The following is a 22,114-nucleotide window of genomic DNA, read 5'->3' on the forward strand; positions in this document are numbered from 1 at the left end:
TAATACTAAACTTATAAAACCAATGAATTGATAATTGTGGTGCTTTCATATATTACAGGGTTCCAATCCGGCGCGTTGAATAAATCTACAATTTGGAAAAATACATACTTTTAAAAAAAAAAAAAAGTGTAGTTCCTATATTGTCTGCTAGGGGTGCACTATTTTAGTCAGTGTTAGCAACATGGCGCAATGCTATGCGCCTCAGAACTTACAGCAGATAGCAGCAATGTGGCTGCCGTCTGTAAATAGCATTTTTACGCATTGTTAGAAATGTACCTGTTTTTCTGTTGGGCCCGACACCCTCATCAGCGAGATGTTGTTGTCAAAAAGGATCAAAGTGGAGATTGAATGTAGGGTTTTCCAAGGAAAATGGACCACTTATTTGTTCGTTGGGGTCAGTAAGACCTGAGAAGACAGAACTGTGGCATAGTGTTGTTGAAATTGCACTTACTTTTCATAACGAATCCCAGGTTGTTGGTCATCAAGATTTTTATAATTTACCTGTTTTCCTTTTTCCTAAAACAAAGGAAAAATTTGGTTTTAGCGTTACTTCTAGGTAATTACACTAAGATTTTACTGGTTCGGCCCTCTTGACATCCAATTAGGCCGTATGTGGCCCCCCGACCAAAATAAGTTTGACACCCCTGATATATTACATAACTTTTTAATTCCATTCAAATACTTTTAAGATCAAAGTGAGGGTTATTATCAGGCAAGAACTTCCTCTTTCCTCAGTAAGTGACTTAGACTTAGCGTTGAAGCTGAAGCTGTGGCTGATGTACCGTAGGACATGCTAAGCTAACCCCTGTGATTTTGTGTGCTCAAAAGATAATTCGGCAGCACAAGAAGGAAACAGACGTCCTCAAAGCCCTTCAAAATAAGAGCAAAACGGATGGGATTCGTTTCACACTAAATTCCCAAGTGAGGGCAAGTGCTAGCTAGCTAGCTAGTTAGCCGAATGAACACACCCACCAAACAAATCTGATTTTGGCCAATGGGAACAGAGGCGGTTTCTCCGTTTGCGTCGGCACGCCATCTCTATTCTCCCGTAACGTGGCCGATACACGTGCTAATACAGAATGAGAAAAATAGTTAATGATGACGATAGGCAGTTTGTGCGCTAACAAATCAACGCTAAGTAAATGGGCTCAAAGTACCTCCAACTGAGTCACTGCTGCTCCATGTGCTAAACAGAGTTTAATAATGATATGAATCCAGCTTTTAATCATGCTAATATGTGATAAAAGCTGAATGACAAATGCTAATAGGGCGGCAATCAGATTTGTCCGCTCACTTGCATCCGCTAGCATCTGATTTTAACTTCTATTATTTTCCTCCATGGTTCGGCAGCCCGTGAGAGCTCTGCTTTCCCAGGACTCGGCGGCCCCAAGGTCTCCAGAAACAGCGGCGTGGAGACGGTGACGCGCCACGACCCTTTGTTGTCAGACGTTCTATCAAGCAAAGCGAGGGAACGTTACATTCCCAGCATATTGTCTCTTTTTCGATGTTTTCTGAAAAGAAAACATCGCAGGAAATGTCAAGCCTCCGAGTGGCTGCAATGACGAAGGAAGGAGAAGTGCTCGGTTTTTCAAAATCACTCGACCAAGGACAAGAGAGACACGAGTTTTCCAAGTTAGTCTGGTGTGGAGTCGTTTACTTAAGCCCGGCAAAGTTTCCGAGCGCGATGTGAATATTTAAGCCGGAGGGGGATTAACATCTCGGACAGGACGTCTGCGGTCCCTCACGCAGGATGGCTCCGTGTTCAATTTTAGGTGTTTGCCTGCTTTTCTGCTTAAGTTCCCCGACTGTCCCAACCCAAGAGGCCAATCGCTTCAATTGTAAGTACATCAATATCCGATAAATGGAACTCAGAGCTGGATTGGGATCAATACTTGTATGCTCTTCCTTAAAACCTTTAGCATAGAACTTCCATACTTCGAGAACATCTGCTTTCTGTGTTTCCAGCAATCTCCTGTTTCTTCATCGTCTTTTTCTCCATTGACCTCACAACCCTTCTTTTCTCTGCATCCAATAAATCATCACTTTCTGTCCTCTTTTCCTTTCTGATTTCTCTCTTGTCCTTTTTTCCAAAGACTCTTTATATTTTACAGGGCCATTTCTCAGTCAATCGCTGCTCTTCCTCCAATGTTCTGCCCCACTTTTCGTCCTTTCGGAGCCATTTTTATGATTCATGTTACCCTGTGAGAATACATGGTGGAAAATAGAAAATGAAAACGTATATATATATATATATATATGTATGTCACCACTGAACCAATCAGGTGATTCGCTGACTTGGCTGTAACTCGGGACTTGGCCATTGGTCAGGACATTTTTAACAAATTCTTAACAAAGCTCAGTGATGCTAAGCTAATGATGGCGAGCAATCACAAATTTGAAAAAAAGATGTTCGTTGATAAATTACGTTATTACCACATAACATTTATCAATAAAAACAAAAAAAAAAAAATCAGAAATTGTTTCGATAGAAAAATAATCACATCGGAAGAATAAATAATTTGAACGTGCAAGGCGCACCATAAGTGGACACCATTTAACATTAGAAAGTCACGCACAAAGGAGGGCATTTTACATAATATTACAATATTTCACTTTATTTGTGGCCGCGTTTATAAATCCAAGGTCAACTTGCAAAGAAAGATAAAAGCTAAAAAAAATGCATGAAGAAAGTTTGACAGCAGTCAGCATCTGGGACAGCTGTGAATTGGCCAGATTGTCATTTAAAGATGAGCAGCAATATTTTGAAATTCATCCTAGATTGTATTGGAGCTGTTGAAGGACTGAGACGACCTGGTCTTTGTTGCAACGTGCACTATACAATGTACTCTACGTGTACAATGTACTGTCTAGGATGGCTCCCAGACTCTTGGTGGAGTTGTCAGTGTTGATAGGGAAGCTATGCAATTTGTGAATGATGGAAGCTGGAAAAGGGGAACTTGAGTTTTGTTGCTGTTCCATGATTTGATCTCCATGATTTTGGAGGAGAGCTGGGTGTCGTCTGCAAAAGTTGATGTCATGTCAATGGATGACGCAGCGCCAGAGGGCTTATTTACCCTAAATCCTGACATATTAGCAACTACTTTTTTCACACGCTTCGAGAATTGTGGCTTTCACAACAATACGGCTAATTTACAACTTTTTATTGGATAATTACCGTGGCTTCCGTCTGCCAACACCGTCACAATGGACCGTTTCGGCAATCCCACTCGCATTTACGATAATTCATCAGATCAGCCATTTTACACGCACATCCGTCATGAAAAGGATGCGCAGAAAGGCATTTGATGCAGCTTTCAAGTTGACAGCGATCAGTTAGCGTTAATAAGCGTTAGTATCTCGTGTATCAAGGGGGGCTTACTTATGTACGATTTCTTTTTTTCTTTTAAAAATTATGATGACGATAGATGATAAATAAAAAGGAGCCCCAGAAGTGAGCCCTGGGGTACGCCGGCGCAGACGGGGGAAGGGAATGGAAGCGGCGGGATTTAAATCTGATGATCTGAGAGCGACCCAAGAGATACGGAGTGGGCGGTTGGAGGGGCGATGGGGGGGGGGGGCTGATGCTGACGGATGCTAACGTAGCAACGTAGCGAGCAGAGAAGTGTGAGAGATAAGAGAGTCAAATCCTGCATTCCTATCAAAAAAGATGAGGGTGGCCAAAAAGCCATTTATATTTAATTTTGTGCTTTCTTAACCCTCATATTATGTTAAGGGTCAATTTGACCCATTGGGTCAATGGGTGAAATGGGTCAAACTGACCCTTAACATGATATGAGGGTTAACTAATAGTTCGGGATTTAATAGATTATAACAAGACATTGAGAAATTCCTATTTGAATTTGAAAAAATGTAAGTATATAAGTATAGGATTGCAATTTGAACTGTATCGGTAGAATAGCGCGTTTTTGAAGCATCTGTTTACCGTTTGAAAGTATCTCTGTATATCCAGGTATTTCGTAAATCACTCTTGATCCATAACAGGGTCGCTTGACAAGATTATTTTAATGCACCGTTCCAAAACGTTCATTCCAAAGCTATTTTGAAATGTTTATGCGCCGTCATGATCGTCGCTGGTGAAAGGTTGGGTTGACAATCCCGGGGGCGAAACTCCGAGCAGCTGAAATGGATTGAAACTCAGTAAAATGCGGCTGGACGGGAGCTTCAGAGCCCGAGAACATTAGTGCCCTCCAAACTGCCTGTACTAAAACCGTGGTCATGAATTAAAAAGGCATTGTAATTGCCATTCTATAAACAGGACGTGTTGACGGTCAATGGATGTAGAGATAAAGGCAGAACCGATGGGAGTCATTTGTTCGCGTTAATGAAGCGTCAAGCCTTAGCCTCAGCTAAAACAGCTCCAAAGGGAGTTAAAAGACATAAATCTGAGCGGGATCCTGCGGACAACAAATACAATTCACGATGAGGGGAATGTGAAATGTTATAAGAATGAAAGACTTACCGTCTTACGCTCGATGGCTGATTTTAAATCTGAGAATATTATCTAAAAGTTGGAGCAGACTTCGGCTCCCCTAGCATGAAATCCACAGTGAAATCCATCCAAAGCACCTTAAAATGAGGATGGGTGTTTCTATTTCCGCCCCACAGAGCGAGGACACGGCCGATTGGTCGGGATTTTTATTTTATATTTCAAAAATCCCTTTCAGCCACGTCTATCAGGAACCTGCTCGTCTCCTCGTTTCGAGAAGGATATAAAAGGGTGGAGGAGTCATTCAGTGTCGGACAAAGGTAAAAATACACCCTTTTATACTCCTGCCTACGAGGGGAGCCATTGCACATCTCAAGTGTGTGTGTGTGTGTGTGTGTGTGTGTGTGTGTGTGTGTGTGTGTGTGTGTGTGCAGACAGACCTCACCCTCCGCTCCTGCTCCCGTCTTTACATTCCCACGTCAACCGGCGGCGGAGACCCTTGAAGTTTGCCGAGCCGGCGAGGTGTTTCAAGCCACCGTGCGAGCGCTGAGGCGCAGGAGGAGCAGAAGCAGCTGGGGACCCGGACAGGAGCCGGCAGGTGGACCTACTTTCTGTCTTTCTGTTTTTGAAGTTTGGGGTGTTCTGAGGCCTCGGATGGAGTCAGGACTGCCAACTAGCGCTCCCGAGTAGCCCCTCAACTGTTTTTGGTTTCCTTTGTTTTTCTGCGCCAAAGAGCTACTCACCTGGGAGGACGTGGAGCTGATTTCCGAGCTTTCCCGGTGTCCGCCCGCCATGCAGCCGGCCGTCTGCCAGCACAGTCACGTGACCAAGTACCGCACCGTCACCGGCGTCTGCAACAACAGGTGGCTACAGAAGATTTGCTGGGGTTCTGTCAGGAACTTTCAGTCCAGTATCCATCCTGGCCAATTTGGACCCAAAACCCTGTAAAGTCAAGTTCAGACTTGGTTAAGCTAGGTTTACCTAGCATAGCATCCAGTTAATTGTCACAGAAAACTCTGCGGGGTTAGCTTGCAGCTAATGTTAGCTAATATAATAAGACCCTTATTTTTGGCACATAATGGGATAATTTAGAAATATCCCACATTTCCCCTTGACAAGTACTTAGTTGACTAGTGGCTGCATGGAAACAAAGTTTTTTTTATCTTTTTTTTCACTTCATTGTTGGTGTGGCCCGATAAGCTTCGGTTAGCACCCACAGCTAAAGTATAGCGACACAAACAGAGCAGAGTCAGTTTTTCTTGCAAACTGCAAAATACAACCCAAAAATAAACAAGTCATTAGCATAATCTCGACGAGCCAAAGCCGTGACTGAAAGCAGAGGCTCCTCTCTTGATGATTTTGTCTGATTTTCAGGGAAGTCTATCCTGTCTGCCCGCGTAGCTCGTACAGATGCATCGCTGTCAAATCTAATAATGTTTTAAATGCCTTGTGTGTCACATCCCGTTCCCGCCACAGTGTCAAAAGAGTGAGCTAACTGTTTCCGTCAGGCAGAACCCTCTCTGGGGAGCGTCCAACACGGCCCTGCTCAGGTGGCTCCCGGCGGAATACGAGGACGGGAGGACGGAACCCAAAGGCTGGAACCACGGCCGGCTCTATAACGGGTTCCCGCTCCCGCCGGTAATCTACCGAAACCCAGGAGCCCAGAAGTGCAATTTCAGATTGTCTTCCTTCCTCATTGGACCAACGGGTTACCTCAAATCCTAGAAGTTGCTCCAATGGTTTATATTCTCACGTAACGGATGGCCAGGAAAGTGGTGCTTCACTCTAACCTCGCTCCGCCCACAGCCGCGGGAGGTCAGCCAGAACATAATGAAGAGTCCGCTGAAGAGGAGCGAGGACACTTACACCCAGATGCTGGTGGAGTGGGGCCAGTACATCGACCACGACATAAGCTTCACCCCGCAGGGCGGCGGCAAGACTTCTGGCTGGTTGGGAGGGGATTGCTCGAGCTCTTGCGAGAACATTCACCCCTGCTTTCCCATTCAGGTAAACGGACGGTGCGTTTCGGCTACGTTTTGGTTATTCTAGCAGAAACTGTCAGCTTCCTTGGTGCAGCCCAGAACTCGGACACTCACTCGCTAGCTAGGAAGGTTCAGATTGGAGTTCGGCTGTCACCCGTCAGACGGCAAAAGGAGAAAACCAAGGAGGCATTTAATTAGCCCTTGCCAAAAAATGACTTTGTGGAAGTGGTGAAAAGACACCCAAAAACAATTCAAATGTCCAACTTCCTGTTAGCTCATGCCCCCAAAAACCTTCTTTTGTGTCAAAAAGACACTTGTATCTACGTCATTGAATTAGCACCTAGCATGCGTGGACGCATGATGATGATGATTTTTAAGTTTAGCCTGAAGGAAAGTTGTTGCTGTTAGCCAGACAGGTTAGCCTAGCGTTGCGGTTGCCCTCCCGCTGTCGGGTTCATAAAAAACGAAAATAAATCAGCCACACTTAAAACTGTGCATTTTGCGCAGATGTTTAACATAATTTGTCGACTTCAGAGGCTGTTTGTTGTTTCTCAAAGTTTCCGTGTAGCCAAGCTAAGCTAATCCTCGCCTTTCTCCAACTTTGTATTTGTATACGAGGACATGAAGGCGGTTTTGATGTGACCGTTTTAACTCAGCAGGAAAGCTGACGTTCGCCCAAAAACAACATGGCTCCTTTGAAATCCAAAAATCCGACAACAATGGAGGAATTTGAAAGATACATAAAAAGCATTTTTAATGTGTTGTCAGGAGGTTCCCGCCGTTAATTCCTGCCGTCTTTCCTCTGCAGACAGGCAACGTGCAGCGGGTCACGCCAAGCTGCATGCCTTTCCACCGCTCCTTACCGGCCTGCTCCCTCGATTTCACATCAGGTATTAGCCAGGCCCTGCAGCGACAGCAGATCAACTCCGTCACGTCGTTCATAGACGCCTCCTCGGTGTACGGACACACTCCCGGAACGGAGCGGTCGCTACGTGACCTCTCCGGCCGCAACGGGAAGCTAGCCGTGAACCAGCAGTTCAGGGATCCAGGGGGGCGGCACTACCTCCCGTTCATCCCCGACCCGCCCTCGGCCTGCCCGCAGGACCCGCGGGGGGCTCGGGTGGAGTGCTTTGCCGCCGGCGACAGCCGCGTCAACGAGGGCCTGCCTCTTATCGTGCTGCACACGCTCTGGATGCGCGAGCACAACCGCGTCGCCGAGGCACTGGGATGCCTCAACGGGCACTGGAGCGCTGACACTGTTTACCAGGAGGCGCGGAAGATTGTGGGAGCGCTGCACCAGGTATGTTTGCCACAGCGCCTCCGCTGAAGTGTGTCTGCGGGGAGGTTTCAACGTGTTCTACAGAAACAAAAATGCTAAGTTTTGGTTAATCATATAAATACTAATGTATCCCTGTGGCAAGAGGTTAGCTTGTACTTGGACAGCAAGAGTCTACATGTTCTCCTGCCTGAGTTCTCTCTTTTTTTGAAGTCCCCATGTTCTACTTCCTGGATTCTCCTTGTCTGGAGTCTACATGTTTTGCTTCCTGGGTTCTCCTTGTGTGGAGTCTACATGTTCTGCTTCCTAGGTTCTCCTTGTGTGGAGTCTACATGTTCTGCTTCCTAGGTTCTCCTTGTGTGGAGTCTACATGTTCTGCTTTCTGGGTTCTCCTTGTGTGGAGTCTACCGGTTCTGCTTCCTGGGTTCTCCTTGTGTGGAGTCTACCGGTTCTGCCTCCTGGGTTCTCCTTGTGTGGAGTCTACCGGTTCTGCTTCCTGGGTTCTCCTTGTGTGGAGTCTACATGTTCTGCCTCCTGGGTTCTCCTTGTGTGGAGTCTACCGGTTCTGCTTCCTGGGTTCTCCTTGTGTGGAGTCTACATGTTCTGCTTCCTAGGTTCTCCTTGTGTGGAGTCTACATGTTCTGCTTCCTGGGTTCTCCTTGTGTGGAGTCTACCGGTTCTGCTTCCTGGGTTCTCCTTGTGTGGAGTCTACATGTTCTGCCTCCTGGGTTCTCCTTGTGGGGAGTCTACATGTTCTGCTTCCTGGGTTCTCCTTGTGCGGAGTCTACATGTTCTGCTTCCTGGGTTCTCCTTGTGTGGAGTCTACATGTTCTGCTTCCTGGATTCTCCTTGTCCTTGTGTGGAGTCTACATGTCCTCCCATCTTGGTTCACTCCTTTTCAAAGACTCCATGTTCTTCTGCCTCGATTCCCATTGTCTGAAGTCTCCATACAATGTCTTTTTGGGGTCTCATGTCTGTGGAGGTTCTCAGCCATCCAGGTCATGGTCAATTCCTCTTCAGAACTGCTGAGGAAGCCTCTCAGATCAGAGATGAAACATCTTTAAGGGAATTAAATCAAGTCAAGTTGCTACTATAGGAAGATTTTGACACATATTTTTGGGGTCTCCATGCTCTCCCCCCTAGGTTCTCACTTTTTTTGAGTCACTACGTCCTGCTACCTGAGTTCTCCTTGCGTGGAGTCTCCATGTTCTCCTGCCTGGGGTATGTCTTTTTGTGGTCTCATGTCTGTGGAGGTTCTCAGCCATCCAGGTCTTGGTCAATTCTTCTTCAGAACTGCTGGGGAAGCCTCTGGGATGAGAGGCGAAACTTCTTTTAGGGAAGAACATCAGGTACAGTTGCTGCAGTAAGAATTTTTGAGGTTTCCATGCCTGGGTTCTCTCTTTTTATGGACACTCCATTTTCTGCTACCCAAGTTCTTCTCGTGTGGAGTCTCCATGTTCCTCAATCTTGATTCTTCTTGTGTAGAGTCTCCATGTTCCTCAATCTTGATTCTTCTTGTGTGGAGTCTCCATGTTCTCTGATCTGGGTTCTCTCTTTCTGGGGTCTCCATGTTCTCCTCTGTGCGTAGCTTCCATGATCTGCAGTTCATGTGCTCTCCACGTTCTCCTGGCCGGGTTCCCACCAGGTTCTCCATCTTCCTTCCGCAGTCCAAAAACAGCTAGACTTTAAATCATCCGCGGTTACGAATGTGACGGAGAATAGTTGCTTCTTTGCGATTGCCGGCTGACCCTTTGATTGACAGCTGACCCTCACGGGTTAAGCCCCGCCCCTCTTCGGCAGGCATCGGGATGAATTTCGAGATGAATTACAAGGTTCTCTGGCCAGAAGCGACCCGGCTCAATCTTCTCCGTTTTTCTACCATTTTTAATATCCAGCGCCGGAGCCGATGAGAATATAATCACGAGTTAAATCTGTCAGTCAAACCCAGAGAGATCCACCCGGGGGGCTTCCACGGACCGGCGCACTCTCGTCCGCCGGGGCGCCTCATTAATCATTGTTTTTCGGGCCTCTGTATCGCGCTCACGAGTTCTCGGTTCGAGAAAAGTCACGTTCATGCTGATTTAAAGGCTAATCAGGCCCGGCGTGAGGAGGGGGTTTGAGAAGGTCCGCCGTCCGAGAGCTCCGAAGACAGCCGAGCGAAGGGAATCTGAAATCTGATTTGAGCTTGGGGGGTTTTGTTTTGTCCTCCCCGCGTCCCAAACGCCGGCGGGGAAAAATATAAATGCAAATTCAACTGATAGCAGAGATTCCATTAAGCGTAAGCTTCTCCGCGGGCGGGGGGGGACGACGACAATAAAGATTGAATTTTAAACGCGTTCCCAATTAAACGCGACGACAGATCACCAGCTCTTGATATTTTTCCTTTCTCTGCTGTCGTCCGCCCGCAGGAGCGCCACCGAGGCGGCCATCTTTGACTATTCGCCGCCGTCGACTTTTCCACTTCGCCCCGCGAGACTTAACCCTGCCGTATTATTAGCGACTCGGCCGACGTAACCCGGGGAAATCCAAGACGACGGCAGGCGCCGCTCCGGTCTGACGCAACATCGCTACAAATCCCGCGTTTGTAACGGCAGCCGGGGAGGGAAAACACGGCGACGGGGTCGCCGCGGCTCGTCACCCATTCCGTTTGTGCCGCTCGAACGCGAGGATCTGAGGAACGGCGTCTGCTTCGGGGACGGGAAGCCTCCCTCTGCTGCTTGAAGATTAACTCGCTCCGGGGTAGTTCTTCCGGGTCGGGGTCGATCTCGGCGCCGTCGGACCTCCGGCGAACACGCGGTCCTTCGACGGCGCGCAGGAAATCCAGATATTCGTCGACAAGCCGCTAACGTCGTTGCTAATTTAACATTTAAATTAACATTTAAAGATGAATATCTGGGATTTACCCGCCCGACTCTCCAAACGGGAATCTCTGTTTTTTCCACTGACTGGCCAGAAATCCAATTAAGAATTTCAAGTTTATACTTATTCCTTCTTCGCGTCCTTCGGGGACGCTCCCTTCAGGGGTCGCCACAGCCAATCGCTTGCCTCCATCTAACCTTTTCTTCTACTCTCACACTAACGGACCTCCTCTCTGGTCTTCATCTCGCCCTCCAGCGTCTTTCTGCCCTCCTTCATGCTGATGCAAAGACGAGATGAGGCGTTTTCAGGTTCTGTCTCAGAGGGTTCTCTCCATTTTCTCCTCCGGCAGTCCACAAACAGGCTGGTTGAAGACTGTTAAATTTTATACCTCGGCGTGATTGACAGCTGGTGTGTCTAGGTTAAGCTCCGCCCCCTCCGCTCAATGTCTGCTGTGATTGGCTCCGGCCGGATGCAAGGTAGAGACGGAATTAAAAAAAAGCGGCATTAAAAAAAAAGAAATTGAGCTTTCTGGTGTTAATACCAATGTGTGTGTTTGTGTGTGTGTGTGTGTGTGTGTGTGTGTGTGTGTGTGTGTGTGGGCGACCAGAATAAATGAACCACCTGTAAAGTGAGGATAAGATTGGCTTCTTTCTGACAACAAATGAGGAGTCACTGATGGGCTTTCCCTTTTTTTATATGGCTCTTAAATGCACACACACACACACACACACACACACACACACACCACCAGCCAGGACGGAGGAGGCATTTGATTGGATAACGCCCACCGGCGGAGGCACTCAGTCGGGAGGCTATTGATGGGGCGGCACATCTCAAATTGCGTAGGGACTCTTTTGGTATGAAAATATCTCGAGAGACCTGTGTGTGTGTGTGGGTGGGGGGGTGTTTATGTGTGTGTGTGTGTGTGTGTGTGTGTGTGTGTGTGTGTAAAAGCCGGTCAGGTTCTACTGACATTACTGACATTTGATTGCCATCTCCAGGTCTACGCCTCGAACCAGACGGGTTCTAGCAGGTTCTGTCCAGTTAAACGTTTTGGGTGATTGATCATCCCTGTGTGTGTGTGTGTATGTGTGTGTGTGTGTGTGTGTTTGGACAGGGGTGGTAAAATGTTCCCAGCAGGTGGTTCACCAACACAAATCAGTATTTTCTCCGTCAGCCAGCAGGAAGGCAGCACGCTGCAGGTGATACTGCGTGGAATACAGCAAATACCCAGAATGCACTGCACAAACCTTTTCTTTCTTTTCTTTTATTCGACACTTTTGTTAAACTCACGCTTATCTCGCCTCTAAATATCCGACGGTCCGACCGCCCTCCACCCCGGGGCGGAGGATACGGCCGATTTAGATTGCGCCGTGAACGAAAAGGATACACTATTTACATTTCATTTACTTCCGACGTAGCAGGGAAAGCACCCGAAATCGATCCGCCGCTCGGTAAACAAAGCGGCGAGAAAACTTCTTTTCAGAAGATTTTCAAAGAAAGCGTTCGATCATATTTTCATCCGCTGGTTCGCTCTCGACTGGAATTTTATTTTCCTTGCACCATCAGAACTCGGGCGGCCCCCCGGGTTCCATCCCGCTGATCCGGCGCCGGGAATCGCGGCGCCAATCGATCACAGCCAGGAAGTATTAGCGGCGTTTCCCGCTTTGACGTCGACGTGCGGCGCGTTCGGGTGGAGATGAATCGTCCTGATGGCGGAACAACCGACTGACACCGCGGGGGGGGATTAATGAAAATGACAAAGAAATGTTAAAAATTACCCCGCCGCTCGCAGCCTGTCGGCAAAATGGCGGGAGGGCGCGCCGATCGCTAGCAAAGATGCCTGAGATAAATAAAAGTAAATGAAAATACGGGCCGTTTACCGCGTTTCAGGAGAACCTTCATCTCAAGGAAGGAAACTAGTGGACCCTAATTTTTACCTCCTGGAGGTGATGGAGTGTCGGAGGCCGTCCGGGGAAAACCCACGTCCCGTTTGCTCCTTCGCTTTTTCCATTTCCATTTCCGGCGCATTCATTTTTAAACTTCTGACAGAAATGTCAATATGAACGTCAGGACGGATGAAGCGTGGTCACATGACCGCTGACAGCCGGGAGTCGGGCGGGGGGGGGAGAAGGTCGCGGCGTGGGTTTTTCAGACGGACCTGGATTTAATTCTGCAGGGAAGAAGAGCGTCGGTGAAACGCTCTTTCGGTTCGGTTCGTCAGATTTTGAAAAATCGCAGCGCTCCCGGCAAACTTGCACGGCGGCTGACTTTTTTTATTTTTGACGAGTATTTTAGACAATTTTATATGATATATGAATGAGAGGGTGAATTCTCATATGTCTCTATAGGACATGTGGATGAAAGAATGAATTATTTGACCTTTTTTGCTCCATGGTTTGGTAGATAAACACATCATATATGAATATTCAGGCTTTTTTCTTTCTAAAGGCTCAAAAGGCTTGTTTTTTTAATGCCAGTTGCTCAGCCGCCAAGTGGTGAAGCAGTTTTGAAGGCTTCTTTGCCTCGTTGGAGAGCCGGTCGCCGCATATTTTGCCGAGCGGGCTTGAAGCTTCACGATAAATCCATATTTTAATTACCGTAATTTCCGGATTATTGAGCGCACCTCAATATAAGCCGTCCCAGCGGTCGAAAAGCTATACAGCCATACAGGACTGTCTCCGAAAATTAGATTATTGTGATAAAGCTCTTTATCTTCTGTAATTTAATAAAAAAGCAAAAATTACTTTTTCATGATATTCTTATATTTTGAGATAGGTTTTTCTTAAGATGTAAGGCTTAATCAGCAATATTAAAATAATAAAAGGCTTGCAATATTTCAGTTGATTTGTAATGAATCCAGAATGTATCACATTTTTGTTTTCTAATTGCATTACAGAAGATAAAGAACTTTATCACAATATTCTAATTTCGGCGGCTCTCCCGGTGACGGCATGTGGCTCCCAGACAATTTTGAGTTGAAAAAAAAAAAAAAGAAGTTTGGAACTGATTTTAAAATACTTGTGATATTTCTTCATAATACTGTCATTTTAAAGTAAACAGAAATTAGAAGATAAATGTCACGGGTCACCCGGCGGTCGGGTCGGGAACCGACGGCTTCCGAGCACGAGCGGGTCATTGAAAAGGTGAAGAAATCAATTTTATCAGATGGCCAACTAGTTTATCTTTGTAACAGAAAAGATGGCGAAAAGGAAAAGAAGACAATAATTATCGCGCATTCCAGGCTGCGAGGACGGAGGAATTTACATTTGGATCTGCGGTACGTCTAATATGCAGTGATAAAATTGCATCCATGAAAACGTAAAGCGACACTTCGAACAAATCCACGCGGCACCAGACGTCGCACTAAAAGTAAGGCATATTTAAATCAATATATGTTAAAAATACTACATGGATCTCAATGAAATATATTTTGAAATATCTGGCTTTTATGGCTCTCCCAGTCAAAAAGGTTCCTGCCCCCTGGGCTAGCCGATCGATATCTTGGGCTTCCAACTTCGCACTAAATCCGTCAAAATCGCCTCTTTCGGTGTCGGAGTTGAACGGACTCAGAATTTCTCGCCCCCAAAAAATCCATATACAAGCCGCATCGTTGTTTAAGTGAAAAAAGTCACGGCTCTGAATATCACGATAGGTCTCCTTGTATTGTCCGTTAAATGCAGCTTGCGTTTTCTCCTTGGGCCTTTTCCCTTTTGCAAAGAAACTTTCCAAAGACGTCTGTTTTTCACTCATTTTGCCAGCATGTGGTTTTTAATATTAGCGTCAATGTGTCACGTGAGTCACAGAAAGAGGATTCTTTAAAATAAAACATTGATCTGATAATAAATAAAGGGGGAACGCTTGTATGTCTCCATATGTAAGTATAGCTTGGATAGACCCCGGCGCCCTCACGATGCAGGATAAACAGTAACGATAATGACTTTGTGAATTCACATTCCCTTGTTTCCCAAAGACAAATATCCAGTGATGATAATCTCTATTCAGTCGCCGTCTATTTCCCGGACCGACCCGAACCCACCCGGTAAAGCTGTGAGTGTCGGCAGAGGTCGTGACCCCTCCCGTCGGGCTTTGCAAGTGCTGGGAGTGTACATGTGTTGGGATCCCTGCGAGGCTCGTGTAAACGCAGTCAAAGGCGGGATGAAATCCCCGGCGCCGGAGCTGCTGCACAAATACTGAATTGTCTACAAATCCAGTGGGATCTAGCCGCCGTCTGCGTGCACATACTGGAAGTACTTTCTTCAAGTGCAGGATATGTTTCGGGGCGGGGAGCACCGAGGAAACGTTATTTGTACCGTCTGTCCCCTTTCCTTGAACCGCAGATCATAAACATGAGAGATTACGTGCCCAAAATCGTCGGGCCCGAAGCTTTCCGCGCCCACGTCGGACCCTACGGGGGCTACGACCCCGAGGCGAACCCTTCGGTCGCTAACGTTTTCTCCACGGCGGCGTTCCGCTTCGGCCACGCCACCATTTCCCCGCTCGTCAGAAGGCTCAACGCCAGCTTCCAGGATCACCGGCGCCTCCCGCACCTGAGGCTGCACCAAAGCTTCTTCAGCCCCTGGAGACTCGTCAAAGAAGGTCAGTGCTCAGGGAGCCGCAGCAGCTGCTGGTGTTTACTTCGGGTTCACCGAATAATTCCGCGTTTTGGACTTTATTCAGAAGTTCAAGCGAATACGATAGCTCTTTAGATTGCTTCGTTTTCGGAGCAATTTAAATGATAATTATACTAATTATCACAGTGCCGGCGAGGTGATGCTTCAGGTTCTCTGCTTTCATTCCAAAAACAGCAGGTTCAGCGAAAACTAAATCGACTGTTGGTCGAGGTTGAATTGTTGATCGTCTCTATGGACTGGTGATTGACAGCCGACCCTGTGATTGACAGCCGACCCTGTGATTGACAGCCGACCCTGTGATTGACAGCCGAACCTGTGGTTGATAAGCTCCGATAGGCTACAGCTCAGAGGCAAACGTCATTGTATAAGCTAATATTAGGATAAAGAATTAATACTAGTTCTATAAAAGCTATGATAATTACTGATATAATGACTATATATTAATAAGAACAATAATAATAATATATTATTAGTATAAGATGATTAAAATACATGAGGGTATGAGCCAATGTGACTGGGTGGAGAAGTTGCAGATCGAGCTTTGTTTGAAAATGTCCAACATTTAGAAATGGTTCTGTCAAAGTGTCATTTTTAATTTGCATGTAGACTGACCTCAACTCATAAACAGTCAGTATTTGTTTTTTTGTATGCATTTTAAATATATTTAATATGACACTTTTGGACAAGATTATTTCAGCTACTGAATGTTTGTGTTTTCTGTCTAAGTTATTCTACTTAGTGTACTTTTGTGATAAAGCAGCACCAAAAAACAGAATTTTCTGCCTCGTCAGATCCGCGATCCCGATGTGAACCTGCATGTTGGGTCTTCGTCACAGGTTACCATAGTAACATATCCTTCTGGAAAAGTGAGACACCCCTTCCACGATTAGCCCGGAGGTTCTGCTTCATTGTGCAGCGTCTGAACACTTTCCAGCCCGTAGAGCCCATTTTCTGTTAATCACAGACTAATTGTTCTTTATGCACCGACGTGTAGGTAGGTACCGTGTAATCAACATATCATGAGAACTGACGGCAGGAATAATGACCTTGAACATCCCGTTGCACTAAAAGTCCTCATGGCTTAGTGACTGCGGCAGAACGCAGTTCACTACGTATTAGTACTCAAGGACCTTGCAGCTGTCGTGACACAACAATGCTGGATTACAAGTGAGCCTTGTCTATGGGGCTTCCAGAAGAGTCCATCCAAAGCAGCCGGTTCATTAATGTCCTCCGGTTTTAATAGCACAAAGCCCGCTGGTGCCGTTTCCGCCGCTCTCCTCCCTCCGGTATTGTACTTTTACTTCCCCGTGTCTTGTTTGAAGGGGTTCGGCTTCATGTTGTTTCCTTTTGTTTGGTCTGAAGGACAAGAAGGAGGCTCCCGCTGTTTGCCTCTCCTCCACAAATACCTTGTCAGATAGCAGCCTTTTCAAGGGAAAAGCGGCGACCTTGACACATTCCGGCATTTCACGATGTCAAAATAAAAGCTGTGTCACGCATCAACTGAGGCAAAGCGTTGTTTCCCACCCTTACCCTGGCGTTGGATCTCCAGGTGGCATCGAACCCGTCCTCAGAGGAATTATCGGGTCCCCGGCCGTGACGTTCAGCGCCAACATGCTGCTGACGGAGGAGGTGACCGAGAATCTGGTGGTTCTGAAGGTCCACCGGCACCTGGATCTGGCCTCGCTGAACCTCCAGAGGGGGCGAGACCACGGCCTGCCGGGTGAGTCCTCCCTGATGAGTCTGTCAAGGATGATAAAAACATCAAATTGGCGATTGCGGTTCCCTTCTAGGGTACAATGAGTGGAGAGCGTTCTGCGGGCTGCCGCGCCTCCGCACATCGGGCGAGTTCGCCGAGGCGGTGGGAGACGCCGGGGTCGCCCAGAAGATACTGAGGCTCTACAAACACCCCGACAACATTGACCTGTGGTTGGGGGGCCTCGTGGAGAAGGTGCTTCCGGGCGCCAGAACCGGACCCCTCTTTGCCTGCCTGATCGGGAAGCAGATGAAGGCGCTCCGAGACGGCGACAGGTACATTTCAACCCCTCGGGTAATTTCAAGTAGAGGAAGTCAGGTTCAGTTGTCCAATATGGCCGACGAACAGCGACAGGCAGTCAGGGGAGGCAGGAGAGGTTGTGCCTCACTTGCTAATGTTGGAAAGAAAAAAAAATTCAAATGAAAAATAGAATTCAACAGTTGTATTCATCAGCAATTTGCATTATAAAGGTATTTTTTATTTAACTTCACCAGTTTAGGATTGTTTTTTAATTCAAAATTTCTGGATTTTCACTTTTACTGTTCAACTACAGAGAAAAGTTTTGAAGTGAGGCCGTGGACTGTTGAGCCTCAATGTAGACTGCGCAATGATGGCTGACTGCTTGAATGCTCTGCACTCAGAACACATTGCCGTCTCTCTGTCTGCCGCTATTAAAATGTTAAACACTTTTGCAATATGAACTACATTTCCAATGTACAGTGTCGATGTGTGTTACTAGTTTCGAACAGCCACCAAGTGAGGCACGCACTTCTCCTGCCTCATGGTAGGGGGCGCTTGGGATTCCAGGGATGTCCCAGCAAGCTACAGTTAGCATGTCAAGTGCAACCATCCTCATATGTTTGTAAGTCTGATTGTGATGAAGTCAGTGCCTCACCAGCCATGAACCTCACCGTAAATCACTGCCGCGGAAGGACATAAGGAGCGGTTCTGCTTGAGGTTTCCCATCCAATCGGGCGATTTTCCTCCTTTCCGTCACGATCAATGAGTCCGAGTTGGACGGGATGCTTCTTTAGCTTCTGCTGAACCATCTAACAGTTAACATGGCGTTCACCATCAGCATTAGCTATTTGCATCAGGCATTAGGAACCTGCATCAGCATGCCAATCTCGCTGAAAATGGTACAAAAAAAGAAAAGTATAGAGAAGTTTGAGATCAATTAAAAGTCTGTTTTCAACTTTCTTTGGTTCAACACAAGATTTTTTTTTTAATTAAAATGAATTACATTAAAAGTTCTGGTGCACAAAAAAAAAAAAAGAAAAAGAAAAAGATGAAGCTGCAGAGGAAATAATATATTCCGATAATCAGGGCCGGATCTGCACGATCGCTGGATATGCAGCTTCATCCGAAACCGCAGTCAATTTACACGAGGGACTAATGCAGAGTCTTTTGTGAAGATTCTGGTGGCGGGCCGAAGGCATCTTCAGCCAGTGGCAGAGGGCGGAGCTTCTGAAGGCGTCCCTTTCCAAGATCATCTGCGACAACTCCCATATCGGCGAAGTCCCCAAGGACGCCTTCCGCTCCGGGAGGTACCCTTCCGATTACGTCCCGTGCGATTCCATACCGGGGATCAATCTGGAGGCCTGGCGGGAGGAGAAGCACCGAGGTTGGTTGGGGATGAGAACCGTCCGGAGATCTTGGCCTCTTTTGGACGTTCAGCAAAACTTTCGTCTCTCCGTTCCCAGATCTGTCCGGCTGCGGTTCACCCGGACAGATAAACTCCGGAGACTACATTCTGTCCAGCGCCTCGGGGAAGCTGGTTGCCCTTTACACCTGTTACCATGGTTTCAAATTGAAGGGCGCCGCTGCCATAGTTTGCGAGGAAGGTCGGTGGAGTGGACGGCCCCCCCAGTGCTCGGGTAACGCGATTATTCCCATAGTTATTGATCGTTTGTCCATGTCCGGGCCTTGCGTTTGAACATGGAAGGGATGTTTTCTTGTCATTCCACCGCCTTGTGAATATCACTGAAAATACTTCCTTTTCTTCTGCTTCTCCCGCAGCATAGACGTGCCACAAGCCACATATTTATTCCTGGATTTGCCGCCCGTGGGACGCCGCCCCCCCAGAAACAGACCTTTACTGCCATCTGCTGGTACTCCCGGACACTTACCTTTTATTGATGTTTCCCGCGATTGACGCTTTTGTTACTTTTTTTCCTCTCGACCGTGCCCGACATTGATTTTGTTTTTCCAACTCGTGTGAAGTCCACCCTCAACCCCGCCCGGCCGCTAATTCAATACATCATGTCCTTTTTTTTGTCTTTTGTCATCGTGATAATGCGTCATAGTTTGGCAACCGCGGGTCAAAATTGATGGACATTCCTTGGGTCGAGTCTGCCTTCACACAGCACCTTGTCAAACGGGCCGAACAACGACGATGCTGGTGCTCGTTTGCAACAGTCACTAGCTATTTGTGGTGATGCATCACCCAACCCAGTGAAGGACTGTTTGTTACTTAGTTAGAACAAGGACACCAGTCAACACATGGCAACACTGTCCTAACGTGCCATTGAAACCCAATGCCGCCGATTTTGTCCTTGAATAGTTTGTTTGTTAACTTCCTGGTTTCTGCGATGCGTCGTGTTTTGTTTGCTCCGTTTCGGTCTGTTTGCTTTCCGACGTCAAACGAAACCGCACCACAATTCGATTGGAAACCAGCTAAAGCCGGCCTTTTCAAGTGGACCGGTCGCACCGATTCGCAGCAAAGTCGCTTTGAGCGTTGGACGGTCTGAAATTTTACCTTAGTATTTTCACACCTTTAGCGTTAGTAAATGGTGCCATTTTTTGCTTTTTGGTGTCTGTTTGTGTGCACGGAGTGTAAATTAAACACCTTCACGCAGACGTCAGGGTTCCCCAGGCAACTCGCTGGTATGGGGGGACGTCGGAGGAAAGTCGTGCAAGATCCGACCCCCGGGAACTCTTCCCCACGGCCGGCATCCGAACAGATTTTATTGTCACATGTTCTCCTGGAAACAGCGTTTGTTTTTTCTTTCTTGAAGACCGAAAATCAAGTCCAGAACCTTTTTATGCATTTTAATAGAGATTTGATTTTTGGGGGCGCAACATGGGGGCGCAGTGGTGAGCACTTCTGCCTCACAAGATGAAGAATGTGAAGAAGAATAAGACGGCCTTCATGGGTTCGATTTCTGAGCGCGTTTTTTGAGCAAGACATTCAATCCCTAACTATTCGCCTGCCGCTGAGCCTCTGCGCAAGATGCTGTGATGGAATTTTTCTGATGTTTTGGTTTAGGTATAACTAGTAGCTTCAACTTCTACCTGATCTTGAACTTGATTGAAAAGAAGAACAAGTCGAGCTGCTTCTCGATGAGTCATTTTGACGTGATTGAATAATAGATCCGCTGCCGGAAATCTCTGCATTCCACTGTGCCAGCTGATATTCTGGCAAATTGTTTCGAACACAGATTATCCCAGCTAACCAGGCGGAGACCAGAAAAGCGGGTTTCTTCACTTTGACTGAACCTTGACCTTTTTTTTTTTTATTTTTCTTCTTTGCAATAAAAACGTTTAAATGCCAGCGACTGGCTCAGGACCGCCTTCTCTTTTTTTTTTTTTGTTCTCTTTTGTTATGATTTTTTTTTTGTTTTTTTTTGCTTGTTGTTTTTGCAGGGCTTCCAAGTACAAACTTCACCTTTCCTGAAATAACAAGCTCTCAGGACTGGAGCGATGCCAGCTGGTTGACTCGATTTTAAAACACAAATGCAATGATTGTCCAACGCCCTGTCGCAGGTGAAGGTCAAGGAGTTCAAGGCATTTTCAGGTGCATTGCTGACATGCCACCACTACAAAGCCAGGATTTTCCTGTAAGTTTAAAACTTACAGATATAATCCACCTAAAACAATATAATTAGATCTGCGGTTATTCTCAACTTGATTCAATTTTTTCTTGATTTTATTTTTTACTTGTTTAGCATTCCAGGGACAATGTGTGACAACAATGGGGTTTCCAGTCCCTAAAACGATGGAAATTAAACAATTAAACCTTATTTTATGTTTTATTTCTATTTTTTTTTGACTGGAATCAATAGCTTCACTGAGATATTTATAAACAGCAACAAAGGAGTCAGGTGTATTATTATTATTGTTATTGTTATTGTTATTGTTATTGTTATTGTTATTATTATCATCATCATCATCATCATCATCATCATCATCCTCATCATTATTATTATTATTCTCCTTTCGGCTTGTCCCTTCAAGGGTCGATACAGCGAATCAACCCCCATCTCCTACTAACTTCTTATCCTCTCTCACTACGTCCATAAATCTTCTCTTTGGTCTTCCACCAGACCTCTTGCCTGGCAGCTCCAATTCCAGCATCCGTCTTACCAATATATTCACTATCCCTCCTCTGTACATGACCCAACCATCTCAGTCTGGCTTCTCTGACCTTCTCTCCAAAACATCTACAATGTTATCTGCAAACATCATGGTCCATGGGGATTCCTGTCTAACCTCATCTGTAAGCCTGGCCATCACCCCTGCGAACAAGAAGGGGCTCAGAGCTGATCCCTGATGGAGTCCCACCTGCACCTTAAACCTCTCTGTTACCCCTATAGCACTGTATCACTGTCTCACAGCTAGCATACATGTCCTGCACCAGTCTGAAATACAATACCAGAGCTCCTCTCTTGGCACCCCGTCCAATGCTTTTTCTAGGTCTACAAAAACACGATGCAGCTCCCTCTGGCCTTCTCTGTACTTCTCTATCAGCATTCTCAAAGCAAATACTGCATCTGTAGTTCTCTTCCTAGGCATGAAGCCATACTGCTGTTCACAAATGCTGACTTCTCCTCTCAGTCTAGTTTCCACTACCCTTTCCCATAAATCCATTGTATGACTCATCAACTTTATCCCTTTATAGCTGCCGCAAGTTATTATTATTATTATTATCATTATTGTTATTATTATTATTATTATTATTATTGTTATTATTATTATTATTATTATTATTATTATTATTATTATTATTATTATTATTATTATTATTATCATATTATTATTATTATTATTATTGCTGTTTGTTCTTTGCATGTACAAAGATGACAGTATCATCTGCATACTTGGATTTCACAATACTGGCATATCTTTGGATGAGCATTTGTGTACAGACTGAACCAAAGGAGC

The 22,114-nt window shown here is 46.2% G+C and overlaps 1 protein-coding gene across 2 annotated transcripts; it reads left to right on the forward strand.

Annotated features, from left to right (window-relative positions):
• Positions 1-1,702: 1,702 nt before the first annotated feature.
• On the forward strand, positions 1,703-20,519 carry tpo (thyroid peroxidase). Of its 2 annotated transcripts, XM_086150584.1 has the most exons (13): positions 1,703-1,838; positions 4,686-4,767; positions 4,882-5,045; positions 5,181-5,310; positions 5,956-6,085; positions 6,254-6,454; positions 7,238-7,729; positions 14,905-15,163; positions 16,748-16,918; positions 16,989-17,226; positions 18,367-18,575; positions 18,655-18,828; positions 18,971-20,519. In XM_086150584.1, exons 1-13 carry the CDS (start codon positions 1,751-1,753, stop codon positions 18,973-18,975), a joined length of 2,343 nt encoding a protein of 780 aa, XP_086006710.1. In that variant the 5' UTR covers positions 1,703-1,750; the 3' UTR covers positions 18,976-20,519. The 2 variants fall into 2 exon arrangements, with proteins under 2 accessions (XP_086006710.1, XP_086006711.1); XM_086150585.1 differs by lacking the exons at positions 18,367-18,575; positions 18,655-18,828.
• The last annotated feature ends 1,595 nt before the right edge of the window (positions 20,520-22,114 follow it).

Source organism: Fistularia commersonii, chromosome 8, assembly GCF_037954325.1.
Source record: "Fistularia commersonii isolate RoL2024-O1a breed Wild chromosome 8, RoL_Fcom_v1.0, whole genome shotgun sequence".
Lineage (NCBI taxonomy): Eukaryota > Metazoa > Chordata > Actinopteri > Syngnathiformes > Fistulariidae > Fistularia > Fistularia commersonii.